Here is a 26002-nt window from a genome sequence, read left to right as displayed (position 1 = left end):
TAATACTTTTTTTTTTTTTTTTAACCCTTTGCATACAGCCATATATATATATATTTATGTTTGGGGGTAAAATGTAAACATATTTTTGTTTTCATTTGTTTTTCTGATCTTTTATTTAAACAGGTAGCGTCATTGAAATCGGGATCTCTTTTTTAAGAGAGATCCTCAAACAAACAATAAAAATATACAGTTCAAGCAGACGTACAAATAATTCACAGTCTGACATACATTATGTTTTTATAAACCACATATCTTTAAAAAGTCAAGAAGCTCAGAGAAACAATGCCATTTCCAAGTGGGTTTAACATAGTTGTTTGGCTGTAAAAGTTGGAGAATTTTCTCAACCCATAAATGGAGATCTAAATCTTTCAGCTTAAAAAGAAAATTTAAATTAAAAATCACCAAATTTGATAAACAACACTTTTACTTCACAGAAAGGGTATGAAAACCACCGGTACTTTTAAAAGTAACAAGTTACTAAAGTTGTCAGAAGAATGTAGTAAAGTAAAAAGTACAATATTTGCCTCTGAGATTTAATGGGGAAGAAGTATAAAGCTGCATAAAATGGAAATGCTCAAGTACAAATACTTAAGTACAGTACTTGGTAAATGTACTCAGTTACATTGCAGCACTGATTTTTAATTTTTTTTATTAAGAACAGCAGACTGAAAAACACAAAAGCTCTGACCTTGAGGTGACCCACAGGACTTCGGTCTGAGATTAGAGGGTCTATTTGTGTCCCTCTCTGTTACTATCAAGACATTGGACGAGGGTCTCGTCCTCCACAGGCTGAAATGAAACTAAGGCCAACGAATAAACACCAGGATGTAAACATTTTAAATATCAATATTGGTTCCTTTTTACGGCTGCCTGGCGGTATTGACGTGTTCACATCCTAAATGGCTGAATCAGTCCGAGGCTGATGATCGTTACGTAAACCCGGACGTTTCCTGTGTCGCACTTCTGCTTTAAGGCTGAAAAAACCCCGGCGATGACGTCAGTGCGACCCGCTCCCTCCCGCTGTGTCTGTCCGTTGGAAAGTGAAGTGTGTTTGGTGTGCCGCTGGTATCCGACTTTCTGGTTTTACTCTGTTTGTCTCGTCTTTCGTGGTGTTTTTGTCGTGTTTTTAACTTCACTCGCGAGCTTTTACGTTAGCAGTTGAACAACAACAAAAACCCAAGCAGCCCAAACCCGGCGCGGTAGCCGACTTGGAGGATGTTTTAGAAAAGTTCCCGAAGCGCTCTTTGAGGAACCGGTGGACGGCGGACACCGCCGGAGATGGATAAGCTAACTGATAGCTGGGTTGTTAGCCGAGAGTCGCATACCATAGAATAGGCTCGAGCTAGCATGCTAACAACGAGCTAGTTTAGCATTTAATCGGCTAACCGAGTGACTTTGTTAACCTGTACCGTCCGACCTGCCGCCTGCTGCTCCGCGGGCCGGGTCGCAGTTTTGTCCGAGGCCAGCTAACTCAGAGAGACTCCGTGTTTGTGAAAGAAAGAAAAGGGAAACGTCAGAACAGTACTGAGAGGTGGCTGTTGTTCGTCTCGTCCCAGACTGTGAGCATGCTGTCCAACGCACAGAACCAACCACTATTCCCCAACTCGGCGGGGCAGCAGAACCTCGCGGGCCAGTTCCCCTCCTTCCACGCCAGACCCACCTTACAGATCAAGAAGAACGCCATAACGGACGAGTACAAGGTGACGAGCCAGGTGTTGGGGCTCGGCATCAATGGCAAGGTCCTCGAGCTCTTCCAGAAGAAGACGGGGGACAAGTACGCGCTGAAGGTAGGTTACACATGAACGCCTGACACCTGTAAGGAAATTGGGCAAGTGGTGCTAAATTCAGCGGGTGAACCGAGGGTGAGCTGGACCTCTGGACCTCTGGACCTCTGGCAGGGTCGAGATCAGGATTTTTAAATAAGACCTCATCTACGATGTCCAGCTGTGGGAATCTGCAGCTGGATAGGCAGTCTACACTTCCTTAATTCAGGCTACATTTCCTTTTGAGGCTCACACATATTAATAAACAAAGCTGATGTGATTAATCGATAAGCCCGAGCATTTTGATAATGATTAATCGCTTTAGTTAATTTCAGCAAATATGCCACAAATTCTTAAATGTCAATGTTTTGTTCTACATGATATTCAGTTGAATATATTTCAATATATTCCCAAACAAAACAGATGTACTTTATTCCCAAACAAAATCATTTTCTCACATTTCTAACCGCTTTTTTTTAAAAAAAATTTAAAATGTGTATTTATATTGTCTTGTGTTGGCGATAGTCTGTCTCCCTCGATTTTTGTAATCAGTGGATTGCATTTCTAACCCTAGAAAAAAAATAACCATAAGTTATATATAACAGGGTTATCAGTGATTTAAACACCTCTTAAAAAAAAAAAAAAAAAAAAGATGTTTCTCATATTTTTGGTTGAGACAAAAACACTGACACTTGGTAATACTTATGTGCAAACCATGACTTAATTTACTAAAGGTACCCGACCCTCTCACCTGTGATGTGCTGCTTGTTATCTCAGCTGCTGTGCATTGTTGTGAACAGAGCATTTTGCGGGACAAGTATTTTGCAATATTGTCACTGTTTCTCAGTTGGCCAAAGGTTTTTTTTTCATCTGGGAAATGTATTTTAATTGTTTTTAGATATGATTCATCGAGCACTCAGACAAATATTGGTTGATGGTTTCAGCTCTGGATTTAAATTTATCCCCTGTAACCTGGAAAATAGAAAAACCTCAAGGCAGGCTGTAAAGGGACACTACTGTATCAGGAACTACTTCTAGAGAGCATTTTCTGTGTTGGGTCAATGATTGATCATGGACATAAACATAGAGTGAATTGACGCATGCTTTTACTCTTGCCTGCTTGGTGTTGCATGCCAGACAACCCAATGTTTGTTTGCTGGTAAACCATGTTTTACTAGTATAAACATAGAAAGTCATGGTACACCGTGTATGAAATTGTCATTGTGACAGCTTGTGATATTCTATGCAATTTGTTTGACGATATTAATGCTAAAAACCTGTAAGTTGTGGTGTAACATGATTTTACAATCAGATAGATGTGGAATTTGCAGATAAGGGCCCGGACTAAAATTTGACACTGGTGACACTGCTTTGTTTTTTGGTGGCGTAACATAATAGGACACAAAATTCACCACAAATTATTGTAGATCATTGAGCAAAAGGCAGATCATAACATCGCAAAGCAATTCATGAGGAACCTGTACATCAACCAACTCAAGCTGTTGGCCAATCAGCTAATCATGTTGCAACAACACATCAATTCATGTAGATAAAGGTCAGAATTTTAATTGCTGAGTTTGTGAAGAGCTTATATTATTTGATAGCATCTTAAGTGATGTGATAAGCAGTATGAAGTGTTGTAAAGTCTTGCGTGTTGTGCTGAAAGTTTTGTTGAGGCTGTTGCAAGCTTTGTGTTGCCATTACCAGCTCCTTTAGCCTGGTGTTACCAGACCCAAAGACACTATAAATGCATGCCCCCTCCAGTATAGGGAGTTGGTTCCAGTTGTTGTCTTCTGCTGGGTGTAAACCTCATGTAAATTTTTAAAACTATTTAATCAGCCTTTAACAAATAAGCAAAGGACTCTATATCTACCACCACCGCAACTTAATTTAGGAAAAATGCTTAATTTCAACGTCATCGCATTTAGCCACTCCCACTAGTTGCTGATTGGTTCGTGATTCGGACTGGCAGAGCTCACAGACTAATCACAGCAAAATAAATAAACGTGAAACTGTGAGCAATCATCTGGTAACACCAGGCTATTGCAACAACATATTTTGCACAATTTATACAGAGCATCTAGTTATTCTCTTAATCCGGCGAAATACATGTTTTTCATCGCTGCCATCTTTGTGTGACCGTGGGTACAGACATTTTAGATGTTTAAAGTAAGACTCGCTGGTACGTTTCATCACAGCCCACGTTACAGTCACACCAATGTGACCTTTAAAAAGAAATGAGTCACAATTTGAATAAAAGTGGCTGCAAAATGTAACCAAACAGTTGCAGTTAAAGTGTACACAAAGACCAAAAGACAGTCTAGTCGCTGATTATTGTAGGCTCCTCACAAAAATGTAATGATGCAACGTTTTGACCTTCCAAGTCTTCATCAGGCATGGAATTTATTTAACTGATATCCAATGTGGGAGAGCATGAAAGAGAAATGAAAAAGATAACACGGAGAAAGAGAAGAAAAGATGTGTCCAGCTGTAGGTGATGGAGAGAGCGTGAGTAAGCATATGCAAAGGGCAGCTCCAATCTAACATGTGCGAAAACATCTGAAATTTTCTAGTTAAGCCGTGCCAGGGGTCTGTAGATAAATCTGTGTAACATTGTTTTGTCTCAATGATTGAGAGAAATTGGTGTTAATGTGTGGAAAGAAAAATATTCCTCATGTCAATCGTGCTTTTTTAAATTTTTCTCAGGAATGTGGCAGCTTGTTTTGGCAAAGTCTAAAACTTATTTAGGACTATTTTCCAGATTTAAATGTTGACAGGGACTTTTTTTGTGTTTTAAAAAAAAACAACAAACCCAAAACTGTTATAAAACTCTCTCATCCAGTTTCCTTGCTGCGTGTATGTTTTGTCACATCGCTTCATACGGTTGGCATGGCGTGTGTGTGTGTGTGTGTGTGTGTGTGTGTGTGTGTGTGTGTGTGTGTGTGTGTGTGTGTGTGTGTGTGTGTGTGTGTGTGTGTGTGTGTGTGTGTGTGTGTGTCTCTCCTGCTCAACATCCTGATCATGCTGATACTGTCAGCAGAGTTATCAGGTATAGTTAAAAAAACAAAAACCCCACAAATATAGTGTGTACACGTGCGCGCGCGCACACACACACACACACACACACACACACACACACACACACACACACACACACACACACACACACACACACACACACACACACACACTGCTGTATGTTGACTGCTGAGGTGATGCGATTGTGATCACCGCGTTCGCACAAACCAGCTAACGATAACCTCTGAGAACTTTGTGTGGAGCATTGCTACAACAGCTGTCGCAATTTAACAGTAGTAGTAACATGTGATGACAACATATTATTTCTATTAAGGCAACAAATACAACTCGCCCAGGTTAGAGATCTGTCTGTCTGTCTGTCTGTCTGTCTGTCTGTCTGTCTGTCTGTGAGCTGCTCAGATGAGTTTCAGGTGACTCTTCCATTGCGTCCAAATGCTAAATGTTTTATCTTCATCTATAGCTTGTTGCTAATCTTCGACTTGAACACACAAAGTTTCCGTACACAAATCAGTGTTTATTTTCCACAAGTCGCAGCAGACCTGTTGCTGCACTTGCTGCTGCCGTTCTGCATGTTGTTTGATTGCAGAATATTTCCACTACCTGCAGCATTTATGTTAACCTTCTGTATCATAGAAAAGAAGCAGTGTCATGTTCTCACAATCTGAGTATCCACCAAGTCTCTGAACAATATGTCTGCTAACTGCCTATATGTAGAAATACACACATACACAATTACAAAAAAAAACAACCTAATTGATGTTATTGTAAAAGGCTCCTAAACTGTATATGTCCATCACAACCCCTCCAATTGTTGCATTTTGTAGCATCCATGTAAGATGATAGCTTCACTGTTAGCGTCTCATGCTGTCTTAAGACCTACTGTACCAAAAAGATTGATGTCTTTTCTGAATGAACTGATGTCCTTGCTGTTCCCTTCAATGACGTCAGCTGAGTCACCCGTGTCTCAACTATTGTATTTATTAGGTTCACATTAGACGTCAGGAACAGAAATCTGCTTGACGCGGCCCAAGGTGACATCACCTTGTGAAACATCTTGAATGATGTTTTTTTTTGCTAACTGTGCAGCTGAATAATTTGATTATGTGCCGGTGTTTGTTGGAGAGAGACTGTGGAGAAGTGGAGCGATATTAAAGTCCTTAAGATTAATATTTTACAACCTTGTAATGTATTATGCTTAACATATCCTGTCAAACAGAATCAATAGCTTTTACTTTGTGGCTTATGTCAGAGACGGAAACAAAGCTATACTTCCTTCTGTGTTGATTGATCTGCCTTTTAAGTCTTCCTGCCACGGGCACACTCTCAAACGGTGTGAAGCAATGTAGGTGTCGTCTTACAGTGACTTCATTCATGAGGAAGGCAGGTTGGAGCAATCGGCTTAAGGCCACATTCTCACTGAAAATAGCTCTGCGTTTAAAAAAAACAAAACGAGGGTTGACATTTTGTGTGGGTCTGTTGTCATATAAGAGGGTAAAAACAAATTCCTTTGTAATGATTAGTTCACCAGATAACAAAACAATACACTGCAAAATGTTACAACTTGGGAATTTATAATTCTATATGAATCTTTTTTTTTGTCTGGGCGTATTGTAATAACAGGTGTTTAATTTCCTGCGTATTCATCTTGCATTCAATTGCAACAAACTGATGGCACATAACGCTTCATTACGCTACAGCAAAAAGTAGGAGTGTGTGTTGTCAACTTTGTTTTGACTGACAGCACTACATTTGTTTTGTGAAAACCCCCTGGCGGCATTTATTTTTTTATTGAAACACTTGTTGCTCTGAACATTGTCGAAAGCGCTGTAGTCCAATGGTGCTTCATGTGTTGCGCGTCAACATCTGCATGGACAGGATGCGCCACGCAAAACAAAATGATGAATACGTTCCTTTTTGACCTTGTAATAAAGGCGTTGTGGGCCGTAGCGATTGGGATATTTCTCGACCACTAGTCCATGAGAAATGGCCATTATTGGGTATTTATTTCACGCATGGGCCTGCGTTTCATTATGTGTGCGTCTAATATGTATTACTGTTTCCAGATTTCCCTCCTGAGAAAGTAAATATAACTCATAAGAAGACCATTTACCATAAAGATTACTTTCTAAATACAATGGCTGCTGGGATTCAGGTCTCAGTTTCAAGTCCTGCATCACCTGCAGTGAGCGTCGTTTTTAGGAGTTCTACTCTAATTTGAGTCTGAATTGTATAAACATCTGTTGTTCAGCTTTTATTTTGATTTGTATGTTTCCGTTGGGCTTTGAAATAAATTCATTTGGATTTTATTAGCCAAATTTCAGTTACATCAGTTGAGGAACTTTTTATTTTTGTTTATAACACATGGAAGATATCTGGTAACTGCAAAAAGATGACAATAACTGGTTTACTATATCTGAAGACTTTCAATAGATGAAGAGGTTTCAGTGATGTGGGCTCACAAGCCCACACAAATGATACCAACAAAGAGTTTGAAAAACAAACTATAGTATCTGTTGATAGTAGAGGTGCACCACCGACTCCTGAGGTTTTGCTTCATCTGGAAAGTAGCTCAGTGAAGTGTTCATCATTCAGGTGATGTAATAAAAAAAAACACGGAATGACTAAAGACTTGGTCACATTTTGTAAACGGTTCAGTTGTGCTTCCTGAAATTTGGAAAGATATCTAAGTCACTATAGTGAAGTAAACACACCTGCCAGTGGCCAGCCAAGAAAAGAGGAACTGGAACCATTGCACAGTTTAAATTAATGGGTGTTTTTTTTGGTTTATTTGTAGGGTGTGGCTTTCTAAAATATCCTTTCAGACCGTACAACAACAAAAATGGTGCTATGAAAGTTTTCTTTAATTTTTTGTGACAACTAACATAGACGCGACGTAAATCCTTCTGAATTCACACTTGTTCTGTGCCGTGTCTGAGCAAATGTTCACCCTGACACAGAGGAGGAACTCGGTCTGTGCTTCAGTCACGAGCTGGAGAGAAAAAAGGAAGGAAAAGGAGGGAGGGAGAGGAAGGAAGAGGTTCTCCGTTTGCCCTCTTTCACTTTTATTTTTACTCACTCTAAATGTATCCTTATGAGTGTGGCAGCCTTTTTATTGTTGGATAATCATGTATTTATTCCACTATTTCTCTGATTACCTGCTTGAGCAACAGTGATATCTCCCCGCCGTCAGCCACATTTTTTTTTTTTTTTTTACTCATCAGTAGTTTGTTATGGAAAATTAATTTTTGTCTTGGCAATGTCCGTTTGTGGCTTCGTGTCTTCTTGAGTTACTGGTTATCTCAGCGGCACTTGTGGTTACACTCTTACAAGAAATGCTGAGTCAGAGAATGTTTTCCCTCAATATTTTATGGCATTGTTCCTTTAAATTACAAGCATTTTGCCATCAGATGTACTATCCATTTATGATGGGAGTGATATTTTCTTTTTAGCTCGCCATGGGATAAAAATTGTTTTCACTCTTTTCTGATGTTTTATAGACAAAATTATAAATATGAAAGAATTAACCGGCTCCTTACTGAAAATTTTTTAATATTTAAGTTTACAATTTGAATCTGATACTGCAGATTGAACCACCATTTTGGATGTTTGAGATTGTAAATCAGGTGACAGTCCCTTTAGACGACAGTTTCCATTCATGAAAGTCTGGACTGAGAGACACAAATTGACTGACGAGGTGTTGAAGAACAGCGTGTGTTTGTGTGTGTACTTATTACTTGGCCTTCAGCTACAGCGATACAGAACATATATGAGGGGCTGAGAATAAGCTGTTATTACTGATTAATGAGAGACATATCGTCTGTCGTCTGTTGAAAGGTTTCAGCGCTGATGGCGAGCAGTCTGGCTAAAGCTCAGTGATTAGTGGGAGCTCGTTTACAACCTGAGCTATTTAAATCAATGTTGCTCGTAAACATTATGGCAAAGCTGTGACAGATCACTTTGGGGGGGAAAATACCGTCTTATTCCATTAAGATGCTGCGAAAATATTTGTTTGATATTCGTCACAAACAAAGAGATTAACTCGAGCAAAAGCTCCTCTGGTAAACGGTTATCTCACTGTCGTAAGCTCCTTTGACATTATACGGTTTACCCTCTTGCATTTGATATCGTCTGTGATTGGAGGCAGTTGCCCCACACACGCACACCCGCGCGCACACACACACACACACACACACACACACACACACACACACACACACACACACACACACACACACACACACACACACACACACACACACACACACACGTCTTTCTCTGTTGCATCTAATTCTGGTGAGGGAAGTGCGTTTGGAAGGATGTGGTCTTATGGTTTCGATAGATGGACCATGCGAGAGCTCACAAACTCTAAATGTGACACCGAGTGATTTCCAAGCCGATGCAGCACTCTGTCATACTGAAATAGCTCCTATTTATAAATGTCTACCAGTCTTTACTTGATGAGCTTTTTACTTTTAATGCATAAATTTATGTATGTATTCTCTCCCAGCCTGATGCTACTTTCTGCTCTGGTCTTGTGATTATTTCCCAGCAAGGAAGTAATGTGGTTAAATAGTGCTGACTGCTGTTAACGACAAAGGGAAGTGAATGAATTTCTCTCTTCCAGAGTTCATTCATCAAACATGTGATGTGTGAATGTTAGACAAAAGGACTTCATAGAGGCTCCAATCTGAAGCCCCATTTGGTGATGGATGGAAGTATAAACAAGTGTTCAATTTGTCAACATTTCTACTTAAGAATGCAAAAGTGAATTTAATAAATGTAATTAGTTTTAACACTGATGTGTATAACTCCAACTTGGTTGTACAGACAATGGATCTTTTTATTAATTACAGTAAGAGAGTAGAGAACAATTATTTGATGATACTTTAAAGTGGACTACATTTACTTTTACATTTTGAATTCTGGGTGTGTAAATTCATCTACTTCATTATGCACACAAAAATGAAATGATTAAGGACACATTTGAAAGCATTTGATTACCTTTGGCCTGTTTGTGTATACACAGCAAAGCCACAAGTATCTGTTGCATCAGGCCCAGAAGGGGATTCACACCATGATTCATAAAGAGCCTGAAGGGAGGCGCTAACGAGGCCAGCTCAAAGGCAGGGTCGGAGATAATGTCAAAATAATGCCAAATGCCCTTTTGTCTCTATTTCTCTTGTATTGCACTACTTTGTTAATTAGCACTTTGTTGTTCCTCTTAAAAGAGGCTTCTCTGTCTCCTCCTCTCTGTTTCCATGAAGGCCTTCCAATCTGTCAGGAAGTGAGACATCTGCTTGTGTCTTATACAGATATAGTCCTCTCTCAATTCCTCCTCTTTGACAGGCGCTCCTTTTTCTTTTTTATGAATGTGTATTGTATATTAGGATGCTGTTGTCTGTCTCGAGAGGTTTGTTGTCATCATTACCGACAGAACGGTGCTTTATTGCGACTGGAGAGGTCATTTAATGTGAGGATATATATTTTTCCCGGGTTTTGACCTTGTATTAGTGCCGCAGTTGATGGCTTGAGTGTTTTTCCACTGTATTGTTTGCCTCAAACAATGTGCTCTGCTGATTATACAGATGTTAGTTTAATTTTGCTTGGAACTTAAATGTATTGGTACGTGTTCATTAGCTCAGACTACGACTGACCACCGAAGTCACATGAACTCCAGTTCTTTGTTATTTCCCTCCCCTACGGGCCCGTTTCCCTCTTGACTTTGTAAATTTGTGAAGTAGAATAATTCAGGAAGCAAAAAAAAAAAAAAGCACAAATATTTCTTTCAAGTTGAAACAATGTCCACTCGCGTGTCCTAATGCGGGTGAATTTGGGTCACTTCAAATTCGGTGGTAAAAATACATTTGTTTTTGCACCAACTGTAAACATTGTGTTCTTTTGTTGTCACACAAAACTGTGCTCGTAAAGAGGCTTGATTGACAGACACAGTTTCCACGGCAGCTCAGGCCAGTCTGACATTAAATTGTCAGTAATCAAACTCGTCACAAATTCATCAGTCATAATACAGAAGTATTACTCGTATGCTTTGACACATATGCATACACACAATATGATTAATTTAAGGTACACACATGTTTTGGTTCTGTGAGGCTTAGCAGATGTCTCTAATCATATCATGTCCTAACGACACACAAACATGTTTGCTGCTGAATTGAGGGGAAAATGAAAGTCCAACGCTCACAGACGGACACCTCCTCTGGTAGGTTGTTGTCTATACTTTCATGTGGCGTCAAGAGGCTTTTCTGATTGACCTAAGCTTCACCTGCCACGCCTCTGTAATCTCCATCCTCCACTGAATTTCACTTCCCCATCACCCTCAGTGTGATATTTTTTCCGCTTTCCCCATAGTCAACTCTGAGCTTTTCCTTGGCTCACAGGTGGCAGGTGGAGGATGGGTGCTTCGTCAGCTTAACCCCGTCCCACCTCCCACTGTCCTGCCCAGGGCTCACAAGCTTTTGTGTTGGCTAGAGGAAGTGTATTGTGTGCCCATCTGCCTCCCTCACATCCCTCCTTCTCCACCAGCTTCACTGTTTAGCCTCAAAGGGCCAGCAGCAGATTGGAGGGGGGGAGGGAGTGTTGTTATGCTGTCACACAAACACCAGCAGAGAGGTGACAGGGGTGGGTTCTCTTGTGCATATACGCATGCATTATAAGGACAGTGTGAACTCTTTGTTTGTGGAGGGAAGTCTGCTGCCTTTAATTTGTTTTTGCCCATTTATGCATGCACACATCATCATTTGACTTCCTGTGACAGTTGGATATCAGTGTATCAAAATTTATATCTAAATTTCTCAAACTGCCCTCTGCATAACTGAGCAAATCCCACATTTGTACAGTTATTACAGTTATATTAGTCAGCCATGTACATTTAGAGAATATTGCAGTTAGTGCAAATAGCGTGATATTTATTGTGTTGATTTTTGGGCTTAAATTTATAATACAATTCAAAGAATCCTAGTAAAAAGACATTTGAACATTTGGTTTCGAAGTACATTACACAAAAAGTAGAAATGTATAACATTGTTTTTTTTATAATTTATTTTGAAAACTAAACATTCAGTAGTGGCTCATACAGTTAATTTTATAGTAGCAGTTAAGGCAGTTATACAAGTGGTTAAGTAGCTACAGAATAAACAGTCCTTCAAGCCAAGGGCTGTATAAAGATAATTAACAAAAATTATGGCAAAAAGCAAGCAGTGTGATTTTTATCTTAAGAATTGCACAATGTATTGCTGCTTTCCCCCACTTTTTGTCAACATTGAGCTCACAGCCATCTTCGGGGAAATAATTGCTTTTGGAGTGGATGGTTGTTTGTCAGTGGTCATTTAAAACACTATACACAATTCATAAAAACAAAAAAATTGCATCCCAGTCATAACTGCTAAATAACAGCTGGTGCACGGCCAAAAGGTTTTTCAATGGAACTCATGCTCTCGAATTTCTATCCAGGGAGTGTGAATACATCGACATAAATAGCCTTTTTGGCGAGGAATTGTTTGTATCACAGCATGTGCTGACGCAAAGAAGTCTTATACCAAACCAGTCTGTACCAAACGGATTGGGGCGACTGCACATACCGTTACATCTCTATTTGTTACATCCTCACACACACACACACACACACACACACACACACACACACACACACACACACACACACACACACACACACACACACACACACACACACACACACACACACACACACACACTTTTCCATCACTTAACTGAACTGATCACCTTTTGAAGCTGGTCTTCATATTTTCAATAGTGAGAAAAGCTGTGTTCAAGACAAATAGTGGCTAAGTTGAGGATTTCCAATATGAAACATTTTCCTTTGTTTTCACATAGATAATAACATTTTGGCACGCTTTTTGACATCTTCAGTTTTGATCTATAGTGTAAGGAATTGTATGAAAAACAACATCTTTCAATTAGTAGGTGTGTCTAAACATTTGTCAAAAGACAGTATTAAAGATAATGTATAACATAAATGTCACCACAGTATGCTATCACTGAGAGTAAAACAAACAATGTGATGTTGTCTCATGTTTCTGATGTTTTTTTTTTTTCTGTCTGTCCACCTTTGATTCTTCTCTGATAGTTCCTTTCCTTTTTCTGTGAATTTCCTTCTTTCTTCCTTTCTTTGGCTGTTTTCTTCAAAATGACCCAAATTAGAAGTGACATTTTTATGTTCCATATGCTGCTTTCTATTACAAAAATCTTGGTGGGTTCACGAGGTCACATGGCAGAAGGTGGATATAGTTTCATCTTCACATTTCGGTGTTACTAACAGACACGTTGTTAGAATACCAAGTCAGAAAAATAAAACCAAGTAAGACGCATAGATTTTTTTTGTGTAACCTGGTTTCTCTGAGTGACTGGGTTTCTTAAGGGCACGTAAACGTGCTGACAATTTTGTGCGGCAGACCAAACAGCCGCCTGGATACTCGTTGCCCGCTGGAACGAAGCCCACTGTTGTGCCGAGACCGTGGGCAGCGTTGGAATGTAATACACAACAAAACGGACAGACGATGGCTCATTGTCAAAGCTTCAGGGCTGAAGTCTTTCCACTGACTGACAAGGATATTTTAAGGTTTTACTTTTTGCATTATGTGTGGCATAATTAAATCTTGAAACAAACACGACTGCTTATTATCTTAACATTCACGTCTCAACTTAGCGTTTTATATTTCTATCATCTGCGCAACAAGTAAGAAGAAAATACGTCTGTAGTTTAAAACCTTTTCAAATCTACCATGAATCACTTTTTAAAATTGTTTTTTTATGTGAAATCAAAATAATTTATTGTTTAATCATTTTTGGTTGGATTTTTGTTTTTAGGGAAAAGAAAACTGTTTTGTGGCCATTGATTATTGCTGGATAAATAACACCTTAAAATAAATTTAGTCTCTATTACTAAGACAATTTCAGGCACATTACAAAGAATTTGTTTGAATATAAATTATATTTTGTTGTTTCTCAATTCATATACATTTTCATTATGGCCTTTCATTTTAAGGTGTAACTGTGTAGTCAAGACTTATTCCTGTTTGGCAGACTTAAAAATGATTCTCTTATACTCTTGTATTGCTCTTTGAGACGGGCAGCAGCTCATGGTTCAGAAGTTCAGGCCTATATTTGACCAAGCAACTGTTTTTACTACTAAGGGAGTCAGCTAGTTTCCTGTGACTATCGTAATGGCATTTGGTGTTATTTAAAACTGCCAAGGTCATATAATACATAACGTGTCCATAGTAAGTTCTTCTGCTGACTAAAAGCAGTTTAAAAAATTTATTGAGGGATTTACTGACTGGTTTTACTTATTTTGCTTTTCCTGCATGAACATTACTGGGTGTCTGAGTTTTATAAGGGGATTTCTAAAATGTTCAGTTGAAATAAAAGATAAAGTTTATTACATGGGTTTCTCACAACAAACAATCAGAACACAACAAAGAGTTGGGATGTGGCAAAGAAGATGTAAGATAAACGATTCATTTTAAATGACATGTGCTGTGGTGCACCGACCTGGTGTCAAACGCAGAGGGCGCTACAGTTACGCAAGACTGAACTAGGAAAAACTCGCATCTTTCAACATTCTGCCATCTGATGGCAGCGTTGCTCTTCTGTCGTTCTTGTTTGCTGTTGTTGTGAATCAGTGTGTCATCCTGTGTTGTGTAATTGGTTCCCTGTAGTCTTGTACAAAACACCGGTCGAGGACACCCTTGGGGATCCCACCATGAAACGGATGATTACCTGAGCTCCAGTTCCAATTAATTCATTATTATTATTATTATTATTATTGATTTGACTTACCCTTCCCGTCTCTGCCCAGATTCTGCAGGACTGCTCCAAGGCTCGCAGGGAAGTGGATCTCCATTGGAGGGCATCACCTTGTTCTAACATTGTCCGCATCGTTGATGTTTATGAGAACCTCTATCAGGGCAGGAAATGTCTGCTGATTGTCATGGAGTGGTGAGTACACGAATACAAACACGCACGCACATACACTCCAAACTAAAATCTATTCATATGTAGCTGGGGGGGGATGACTATAAATATATACAGCTCATAAACTTTGCCGAAACATTGTTGGGGATCATGAGAGACAGTGAAGGCAGATATGTTTGTGTCGGTCCAAGTCAAAGCAAGCAAGTCGGTTTCAGTTTTCTCAGATTGTGAGAAAGTCTGAAGCCTAACGACGGGAGAAATATTGATCCAAAATGTTTGTAATATCTTTTCCGTCTTTAAGATATCTATTTGTTGTACATGTAAGATATGCTGCATTTGTCTCTGAAGCTTGATTATATGCTTATTATAGGGTCATAGGTCATTTGTAAAACAGGTTTTGGCTGGATATGGACTCCATACTTTATATTTTCCCTGCAGCGTCGTCAGCTGCTTTGGCTGCATGTTTAGGGATTGTTCTGAATGATTTTGCTGAACGATGAAATGTCATCCGGTGGGTTTCAGTGCTTTTATCTGAATGTGAGCATACAAACTCGACATGCTCCTGTATACCTCTGCATCCATCCTGTTGCATTTATCTGTAGGAAAATGATCAATACGTTCCAGTGTCCATAAAAAGCACAACAATTGACCAGGACACAGTCCCGCTGTTAGCAAGTGACTTGCATGCAAAAGTGAGGATTTTGTAGGGAAAAGTAATTTCAATTTAATCAAGCAGGGGTTGATGGATTCCATCCCAGTTTTGGTGATTTGCTGGTGAAGAGATGCCCTGATGTGAAAATAGATTTTGATTATCGCCCAATTTAAATGATATTTCTATTATTGTATTCTTGATATGCAAGAGGATCTTGACATATTTCTCTACAGACACAGTAAAGGGGTACAATGCTTCACATCTTGTTGCTCAGGTCTGATAGTGATACGCTACCACAGTTACAACGGCTTGTTTACACCATTTCACTCTGAAAGTGTGCCGACCTGCCAGAACTACGGCCAGTTTTGTACTTTTAAATATCACATTCAGTACAGTTTACATTCATTCAGTGACATATTCTAATGTCAGTCTCTAGTTGTCTGGAAGGCAGGTATCAGAAAGCCTTAAATACCCTCAGCAAAAGTGAAGTGCTGAGTATTTAGTCATTTCCTTTGTTCTAAGCACATTTCAGCCAGGTAACTTATTGTAAATCGTGCATGACCTCAGAAGAAAATGACCCATTTCTTCTAAATGAGTTTAGCATGTTTTCTTCTTCTTTCTCTTTCCGCCTTTGAGCATTTTAAACCACTATCTTCCATCCACCTGTCACACGTGCCCTCATTAGGCTTGTGGTTACCTTTGTAGTGAGGCGGTCATGGACCCATCTGCCTACACAATCACATGCAGACTCTGATGAGTAATTTCCTTGAGAAATTGAGCTCAGCATGAAATGCTGATTTCTTTTTTTCTTAAGTTTTTCTTCTGGTGAAACTAAAACATTTCTTCGTATATCACACTAGGATAGATAAAGCATTCACATCTCACTCTTCTACCTGCCATGAGTCACTGACTCAGTCTCATGACCTATATTCTGCTGTGAAATGTGTCCCATGTTGTGTGGAAGGGTCACTATGTCAGGTCACCGTCGTAGTTACGGGAATTCAGTGCCGATCTGGTCTGTCTAATATATAACTTGATTAATTGATTTGTATTTTCTCAGTCTTGGATACAGAAGCAGATGTGGAGCACTGGGTACAAATATATTTGTTGTGATGAGCCTCGAGTCCAGTAGAGGATAAACTCCTTGGTTTGAACATTATGGCATTGTGGTAACATTACTTTAAATTTCAGATGTGCAAACCACAGTTAATGTCTTATGTTGTGCTGGGGAAAAAAAGCATGGATGTTTGCTAAATGTTTTCATATCTCTATCTTATCATCTAACGAGGTTTCTCCACACTGTGCACTAGAAGTGAAAGAAAACTTGCAAGGGAGTTACAATTTTCTGCTGTGATGGTGCAAGATGTCAGCTCTCATTACGCCCGTCTTCATCAAAGCCATCAAGTATCTCCTCTGCTGAGAAATCACACTTCTCGACATTTTCTGAAATGCAGTGGAAAAGGGCAGGGCTGGGAGACCTCAAGCTTATTTCCCACTTTGATCACATGAGAAAAGACCAGCATTACATGTTTCTCTTTTGCTGCGGGAGGGTTTCAGCATTATTTATGCATCAAAATATGCTCAATCAAACTGCTGCCCCGTTTCTCAGAATGCAAAATGTGAATGCGGATGATTGATTTAGAGAAGTGTGCTGTGGTTTATCAGGGCTGTCCCACAGCTCAGTCTGCCTGTCCTGTTCTACCGTTAACACATCCATATGCATGAAGATTCGGCCTGTGCTGCTGTGCACATTTCAACACGCATGTACAAAATTGCCATTGATGATTGGAACCTGAAACTCGCACAGTCATACTGAGCAAAATGATTAAATGAAACTTATCATCATGCAAGTGAAGCTCCAGATTGTCATACTCAATTGACTTCTTGATGAGAAAACCATTATTTTAGCATTTGATAGTATTTGCTCACACCGGTTACTTTTTCTCTGAGTCTTATTCTTTGATGTGCTGGCACCACCTCTGTAACTTACTGTGTGGTTGGTTTTGTTTTGTGGTCATGGTGTTATAAACATTAGCCATCCTGGTCCCAGTAGTAATTTATGAAATCTAACTAATATATACATGTAGTTGCATTTAACATTTTGCTCATACAGCCGGCTATTTTAAAAACATATTAACATTGCAACTTGTGTAGTTTCTTTTGGTCAGTTAAAACAAACCAAGCATGAAAGCTTTGCAGGACCATGGTGCATGTTTAAGACCGGGACGGCTGCCATAAGAGGCCCAGGTCACCGCTTTTAAAAATAAGTCACGCTTTTTATGTGGTTTTGGTTATACAAGCTCCAACATGTTGTTAATTCAAGTCCTTTGACTAGCTGACTATTTCGATACTTAATCTGAAATGGCTTTACCAAGTATTTTCCTCATCGTATCAATGCCACCTGATGCCATTTGGTTTTAACAGTCTTACACCAGTCGAGTACAAACATACTTTTTGTTTTGTTTTTAAATTAACTGTTTAAAGTGAGTAACGTATAAGATGTTAGGGCTGTTTTTCACCAAAGTAACTGAGGAAGAGGAGGAAATCAGACTCTGGTTAAACGGCTGTACAGCGCTGGAAATTGTTTTTCCATTTCCTCCTGTACTTTCAAAGAATTGTTGCTCCCTCTAAAACACACAATGAGCATTAAATGTCAAATTCTTCAAGTTTCATCACACATTTAAGTTTTGGTGTTGTTGAAGAAATTGTCAGTTTAAAAAAATTTTTTTTATCATTTAACCATAGAAACTGTTCATATTTTTCTAATGTGAAATAAAGAAGATGTGATGCGTTTTTGCCTCTGCTGAAACGATGAAATGCTGAACACTGACATCTTCAAGAATCTGTTCTTCTAAGAAGAATTTACACACCTCAACATTTTCAGAAACGGAGAGGAAGAGGATGTTGACATATTTCAGGCTTATCTTTTATGTTCGACCTCAGACTTGTGGGAAACGCATGTACAGTAGAGGGATTGCCTCACAGCTGAGGGTTTCTCACATTACAATTCTATTTCTGTTCAATGTATCAAGCTATTGTCCTTTTCTCATTGTGGTATTAATTAGACTACAGGTGTGTATTGAACTACAACAGTGTACTTTTTAATGCTTTTCATAGTCCCTAACTGGACCAGATCGATTAACAGTAAAAAACATAGTCACGATTTTGTCATTAATGGCCTTTAGTAACCAACAAAATTACTTTTATTAGGTTACTTTAATTTTTTTTGTTTTCTTTTTAGTAATATTTACTCTGACTTAGTTACTATCCGTTTAAATGCAATAGGTTAATGTCATTTCTATTAGCTTTGTGTTTCAGTATACATCCACTCAGTCTATGTCAGTCAATTACAGAATTAAAAAAGCATTATCAAGTTGAAGATTTTTGAAATGACTTTTTCAGCATTTGTCAGCTTAATAGTTTTAAATCCCCTACAGATGGTTGACCTTGTGTCTGACACACACGTGTTACTATGCAAAAGGTGGGAACCAGTTTTTCTATTGGTTTCACACAGAAGTGACTTGTGTTGGTGAACCAACAGACCACCTCTACCCAGCAGAGGAAGGGAGAAAAAGCTGGTTCACATCCTATCTGCTTTGAAACCGCTGGCAGGGTCGACTACTATTTGCTGGAGCTCTTCGCTGTTGATTTAAGTTCACGACTCAGAAATAATGCTGCTGAGGTCCGTTTCCCCTCTGTGGTAAATATTAATCAATGCAGAGAAAGACAGTAGGTGAAATGTGTATGAACAAACGGAAGTCAGCTCTTACTATTTTTTTCTTTTTCTGTTCCAGCATGGATGGCGGTGAGCTTTTTAGTCGAATCCAGGACAGAGGAGACCAGGCCTTCACAGAGAGAGGTAACAAGTTGACAGCTGCTAAATATAAAGGTCACTTTTAAGGTTTAAAACACACCGTCATCGTCACATTTTGTGCTCCCGGCATTGGATTGACATGTAAACCCTTTTCAATCCAACACTTTGTTAAACGAGCTTGTCGTTTCTCAACTTCAGAGGCGTCTGACATAATGAAAAACATCGGCGAGGCTATACAATTTTTACATGCAATCAACATTGCCCACCGAGACGTCAAGGTTTGTGTCATAAACTATAAATAATAATGTTTTATTCTTTCTGGAGAAATTAAAGCACTCTAAAATTAGTTTTTAAAGGATAGCTAACTTCATAATCTTCATTTTCTTTTTGCTGGATTTCTGAATTCCCGCTGCAGCCAGAGAATTTACTGTATTCCACCAAGAGGCCCAATGCCCTGCTCAAACTCACAGACTTCGGCTTTGCCAAGGAAACCACCTCGCACAACTCTTTAGCTACTCCCTGCTACACACCCTACTATGTTGGTAAGAATCTGTCATGCTCTCTCCACTTCTGATTATTAATAAACAGTTAAAATGACACATCACATTCGTTTCACCCTCTCTTCCTTCGTTTTTCCTTCACTCCTCCCTCACTGTCTGCAGCTCCAGAGGTTCTGGGCCCAGAGAAATATGACAAGTCATGTGACATGTGGTCATTGGGCGTCATTATGTATATCCTGTAAGTCACCTATCATAACATCTCTGATCCCTCCATCATGTGTCATTCTTTATTTAATGCGTTATCATTTTAAACCTTCATCAGGTTGTGTGGGTATCCTCCATTTTACTCTAACCACGGTCTGGCCATCTCTCCTGGGATGAAGAGGAGGATCAGGATGGGCCAGTATGAGTTTCCAAACCCTGAATGGTCTGATGTATCGGAGGAAGGTGAGACTATAAATCTAAAGAACCACAATGTACAGTGGAAACACATTTATTGAGATGCATCACAGCTGAAGGAAATGAGTTCAAATGTGGTTAACTGTTGAGAGTTTACCGTCTTCCTAAAACTTTGACAAGCAAATTATGTGATCTACTTTTTTTGTTAGTCGACGTGTCACAATTCATATTTCAAAGGTTCGAAATAACATTTCATGACAGTATTATTGTTTCATAAACTCGTGCAGGCTCGCTTTATAAAACCTAAACATGACAAACTGGTGTGTCTTCACCTTCTGATCAAGAAATTGAAACTGTCACTCACATTCATTTCAATCGAAAGTGATGTCCTATTTTCTGACTGATATGCTGGTTTTAAAGAGAAAAAAAAAGCTGCTACCTCAGCTAATTCTTTCTGACAGGGTGATAAACTCAGTGCAGTCTCAAATCTTCAATACTTTTCTTTCCCAGTTGACAAAACTTAATGTCGAAAATATTTGTTCATGTACAAGGATGAACTGTATGACCTTTGGCTGTTTTCAAGATTATTTCACTACTTTCACTTTGAAGTTCCTGGTGCCGTGCTATATCTTGTCTTTTTCAGATTTGCCATCATTTAATATGAAAATACTTGCAGATTGTTTTATATTAGTCTTTCTATCAAAGAAAATGATTTAATCTGGTGAAATTGTTGTTGTATCTCACTATAAAATGCTGTCAGCAGAGATATCGTTTTATGATTGTGTTGGGAAGATTGTCTCGAATTTGGCAATAACAGAACAACGATGGTGACTTTGCAATTTAAAAAACATGTTTGCTTAGTTCCTAATGGAAATAATAGCATTGTTTTATTCCCTGAAATCTTGCACGTCTTTTGATCGCAACTTCTGAATCATTGCTATGAAAAATAAATGCACTGTTTATCTTTTAAAAGATAAATTTGATGGGCTTTCATGCCTTTATTTAACAGTAGTGGAGATTGTAAATGAGGGTGAAGAGATCTGGGGAATGACATCCAATGACAGCCTGGCAGGCTGGGACTCAACCCAGGGACTCTGCTTAGGACAGGCTGTATTTTCTGATATGATATATGTACTAATAACTTTGATATTAGTTTGCCCTGCAGTGAGGTAATGCCATCCCTCTGCTAGAGGCCATGTAGGAACGTGCTAATTTCAAAACTATAAAGGTTGACAAGGCTTTGTTGCACAGAAAAGTTAGTAAAAACTAGTTTCATCAGAATGGAAATGTTGATTATTTAAGTGCTGATTATTTTGATGTCTCGTACTTCATGGAGGGATGAGGACTTTTTTGCCTGATAAGCAAGGATTTGATAATCAGTGAAGAAACTTCATTTTGACTTTGTCATGCTATTATGTGACTATCATCATTATAAAGGTCTGGTTTTGATCTTGTGTTCAATATCTTTGCAATGAGGAGTTCATGAGTCATTTAAAGAAAAAGAGGATGGACACATTGTTACTCTGATTATGTCTGATGTGTTTTCAGAAGTACTTGTTGGAAAGGTCAAGTGTTTTTTCTCTTGGTATGCGCTGCACCTCGCTGTGAGGAACGTTTCCTGAACCATTAAATCAGGGAAAAGATGTGAAATTGGGATGAACTGTGTCTGTCAGGCTCCGAGGGAGCAATCAATTCTAACATTATAACATAAGGACATAAGGCAGTTTATTGTCATTGTAAGAGCATAACGAAATTAAGTTGGCAACTTGTACTTATAAAAGTGTAATAACAGTATTTTTTGTGACCATCATGCAGGATTAAAGGCTTCTACCTGTGATGGTTAATCTGTCCGTCTGTAATATTTATGCACGGTGTTGTTAGTTTCTGTCTTTTTTCAATTTCAGTGTTAAATTTTCCTCCTTGAGCCTGAATATCATCGTATGATTGAAGATGTCTGAAAAGTAGTTCTACTAGATGAACATTTATTTTTCTTCTAAATGATGTATCGTGTTTACAGCTAAACAACTGATTAGGACCCTCCTAAAGACTGAGCCCACCCAAAGGATGACCATTACAGAGTTCATGAATCATCCATGGATCAATGTAAGTACATACTCGACGAAAAGCCGCATTTGTTTGGTTTTTTTTTTTTAAAATTTCGTACCTTTTGTTTTGTCATATTTGTTTTCCGGTCAACATCACGACAGTGAAGTCAGATTTCGATGTGTTTCTTTGTGTCCTCCTGAAGCAATCGATGGAGGTTCCTCAGACTCCACTTCACACCAGCCGAGTTCTGAAGGAGGAGAAGGACGCGTGGGAGGATGTCAAGGTTAGACAGCTGGTCCTGTTTGTGCTGCAGAAAAATGACCTCATCTGCATGTGATTTTAAAAAGTTTGCACCTTTCAACCATCATGACCTCAGTTTCTGTTGTTTGATGAGAATATAGCCACTTAGATAAGGGAGAAAACACATTGGCTGTCTTATTTGCATCTTAGACCTCTTGCAAGTTAACTTCTTTACTCTGTGTATTTGTTACACAAAGTGATCTCGGTCGATGTTTTGAATCTGTGTATCATTCCTTCTTTTCAAAATGAAATATGTCCAAAATCAGAAAATGGAAAACTAATTGTTTTTTTTATTATTTATTTATGAATGAGAAATGCAAAAATCGCAACAGGCCGAACTTAAATTGCAAATTTAATTTGTTGGATTTGTGTGACCAGGAATTTATTGCCTTTTTTGGTGTGTGGTACTTTTCAGCGTGCAGCAAATACTCTGGAGCGATGGCGCTACCTCATTCAACCAAATTAATGAGCTTGAACATAAGTGTGTTTTTTGTGTCGAATGATCAAACTTTTGTGGGAAAATGACACGTTAAAGGATTCAGTTGTGTAAACAAATATAAACCTGTACAAGAAACAAAGTATAATGTTGCCATGGATACAGTGAGTTGGACAGTAGGCAGCAACATAAGCTCCGTTTTATATTTGTTTACATTCTGGAAAATGAAGTATGCTAAATTAAGCTATTGATAGTTTTTTTTTTATGCAATTGTGCAAAAAGAAACGTCCCAAATGTGGTTTAAACCGTAAAGCAGTGACGGTTGGGATTCTTTCTCACTAAAAAGCAACGTACTCTCTCGGTTTACCACAAACCATTAGACTTTCGGTCGGTTAAACAAGCAGCCTAATGACCTTCTTCTCTTCAATTCTCAGGAGGAAATGACCAGTGCCTTGGCAACAATGAGGGTTGACTATGAGCAAATCAAAATCAAGACCATTGAGGACTCAACCAATCCACTGTTAACGAAAAGGAGGAAGAAAGCCACCAATGCCGTGGCAGAGCCAAACTGCACTGCCCACTGAAAGATGCACGCACGCATGCACATACAGACACAGGTTGTGAAAAGGAAGCAATAATTTGTCGACACATAAGTCACATCGCATGGATTTTCTCAGTGTTTTATTTTTCATGGCAAATTCTAATGTTTTGTAAGAGTGTTTGTTTTTATTACTCTACCATTTTAACAAACTCATCACTCTGCTCCGGCAGACGGGATGTTGATCTGTGTTTTTACACCAGTGAAGAGATTATAAATTCTAGAAAAGGGGAGCAGAGGGAATCGCTGAGATCTCTCTCCTCTTCTTTCCCAAATATCAGGTTGTGTACTCAAAGGGGCTCGAGTGTCGGAATGGGACATGAAGCCTTAGCGTTAGCAGTAGTTCTTTCCCATCCCGCAGCCCTACTCTTGCTCCGGCCCCAAACCTGTGAATGTTAAATCAAAAGGCTAAATCCCCCCCCCCCAAAAAAAACAAAAACAAAACAAAAACAACAACAACAAAAAAAAAACAAGGGAAGGTTTCTTTTTACGTACATGCAAAGTAAGCAGATGTATTTTTGAACTGACAAGTGGAATGTAAGGACACTGTCCCTGACTGTCGGAATTAGCTGGAAATAGTCGCTAATTTCTGTGACTCGGACTTGAGAGTGTCAGTCGGGTTCAGTTCGTCTTTGTGAATGTTGAGCAGAGGCCTATGCACTCACACGAGGGCCGTGTGCCGTTCTGACAGAGCACCTCACTCGTGGCCCCTCTCTCCTACCTTGACGTGCGCTTGTTTTTTCAGGTACACGGTTTTAAGGCAGAGAAAGATGCCACTTTTAAGAACAGAAACTGGCCCATCTTTCCTCTGCATGTAGCTCACAGGAGAGTTGGAGGCAACTGATACTGTATTTTTTCATGGATTTTATGAACGTTCTAGCATAGGCCTTACTGAGTATTGCTCTATCAGCAAATGGCTTTTAACCCCCTACCTACCTTTTGGTTCAAGCTTTTACCAATGTTCTGCTTGACAATTTAAAACATTGCCAGATTATATTTCAGGTTGATGCTATGCAGATGTGTTTGTCAGCTTGAAGTACTGCTTGAACCTTTTTTTTTTCTTTTTTTTTTTTTTTTTCGTTTGTGATTTCTGTTTGCAAACATGTCGGAGAGATATCGAGCAACGGTAAGGAGTATATGTGTTTGTTTATGTAAGCAGTAGCATCCCCTGCGGAGTACGCACAGCAGAGCGGTCTTTTAGAGTTCCTGTTTGTTGCACCAGGTCGACTGTCAGGAGTTTGACTTATTTGGAGCAATCCTAGTGTCCTCTGCACTTCCTGGAGGTCTGTTAAGACGTAGAAAGTACTTATGAGCTCTTCCTCATCTCGGAGCACAGTCTCACACGCCACCAGCAAGCTGTCATCACATTCGGAGAGGGTGTAACGGTTTGATCCTCCTTCGTGTTCTGTTAAAGACGCTTCCCAACTCACTTGGCATTATGGGAAATGATTTATTATATTTTTTTAGTTTGGTACACTTCACTTTGTAAATCCCCATTACCTGTTGACTCGCACCTAGAAATCTCTCACGGTAAAAAGATGTTCATTCAATGTTTTCGTTCTTTTCTTTTTCTTTTTTTTTTTGGTCCTCCACAAGATTTCGTAGTGGAAGTACCGAGGTGTCTGTCTTAATTCCTGTCATCGAGTCGGTTCAGCTCCACTTGCCGTACTTCTGTCTGCTTCAGCTTTGGATTAAAAAACACATAAAACGCGTACTTGTTCTTTTATATTCTTTTCTCTCTACGAAATATCTCTTGAAAGAAATTAAGTGTTCCAGACACAACATGCTTTACAAGAATATTTAAAAGGAACAAAGTTATGTCCCTCAACAGGGAGATTTATATGGCTGTCAAACATGTTGTATTTCTATATAATAGTTATTTTTTTAACGTCACATTTGGAGGAGAAATATGATTTTGATTGTTGTGTATTGCCTGTCAGTCAAGTTGTCCACTAATTGAACAAATCCCTACAAAACGGTTTGGTAAAGTAACTGAGAAACGGTGTTTTCCCCATGTTTCCCGCATTTCAAGAATTGTTCAAATCTATCACGTTTCCGCTCGTGACTCAAGTTGTTGGGTCGGTTTGGGATTTGTGGCTTTGACACAAGAGCGCACAGACTCAACTCATGACAAACTTTTATCATCCTGACTATCATGAGTGACTCCGGGAATATACGCATTTGCGTAGCAAGACGGCACGGCGGCATTGAGTCAACACAGACATTTGCCAACACTGGGGTGTTGAGAGCAATTTCCCACCAGTGCACATTGTATTTCTCTTCAGGTGCAAGGCAGCCGGCGGTTCTGAGCTTCCAGCTCTGAGTGTGACGAAACCCACAGTCATCTCTGTCAGCCATGTGTCTGCCAGGTAAGTAAGAAAAGGGGGTGGATTGGGCTTCAGGGGAGTTCCTCATGATAGGAGTCCTGTGGGCGCTTAAACCCCTTAGTATACATGCAAAAACCCTCAGGACGCGCGCACACA

The 26002-nt window shown here is 39.3% G+C and overlaps 1 protein-coding gene across 2 annotated transcripts; it reads left to right on the top strand.

Annotated features, from left to right (window-relative positions):
- The first annotated feature begins 976 nt into the window (after positions 1 to 976).
- mapkapk2a (MAPK activated protein kinase 2a) lies at positions 977 to 25233 on the top strand. 2 transcript variants are annotated; one of them, XM_069710068.1, is made up of 11 exons: positions 977 to 1054; positions 1557 to 1787; positions 14659 to 14798; positions 19221 to 19285; positions 19439 to 19518; positions 19656 to 19782; positions 19903 to 19978; positions 20063 to 20187; positions 22157 to 22242; positions 22388 to 22468; positions 23356 to 25233. In XM_069710068.1, the coding sequence occupies exons 1-11, from the start codon at positions 992 to 994 to the stop codon at positions 23503 to 23505; spliced, it is 1224 nt and encodes a 407-aa protein (XP_069566169.1). In that variant the 5' UTR covers positions 977 to 991; the 3' UTR covers positions 23506 to 25233. The 2 variants fall into 2 exon arrangements, with proteins under 2 accessions (XP_069566169.1, XP_069566178.1); XM_069710077.1 differs by having other exon boundaries at positions 1011 to 1065.
- Positions 25234 to 26002: the final 769 nt, after the last annotated feature.

The sequence above is a fragment of the Brachyistius frenatus genome, unplaced genomic scaffold (genome assembly GCF_029030835.1).
Source record: "Brachyistius frenatus isolate BFR_SWC_R1_liver_20210118 unplaced genomic scaffold, ASM2903083v1 Contig_4, whole genome shotgun sequence".
Taxonomy (NCBI): Eukaryota; Metazoa; Chordata; class Actinopteri; family Embiotocidae; genus Brachyistius; species Brachyistius frenatus.
Note: the sequence above shows the minus strand (reverse complement) of the source record. Positions and strands in the feature narration are given on the sequence as shown.

Excerpts from the sequence above, each read along its gene's own strand:
- mapkapk2a (XM_069710068.1), top strand. The coding sequence starts at position 992 with ATGACGTCAGTGCGACCCGCTCCCTCCCGCTGTGTCTGTCCGTTGGAA. Across the intron at positions 19,783-19,902 it reads CTACACACCCTACTATGTTG|CTCCAGAGGTTCTGGGCCCA; the intron begins GTAAGAATCTGT and ends CACTGTCTGCAG. Across the intron at positions 22,243-22,387 it reads TGAATCATCCATGGATCAAT|CAATCGATGGAGGTTCCTCA; the intron begins GTAAGTACATAC and ends GTCCTCCTGAAG.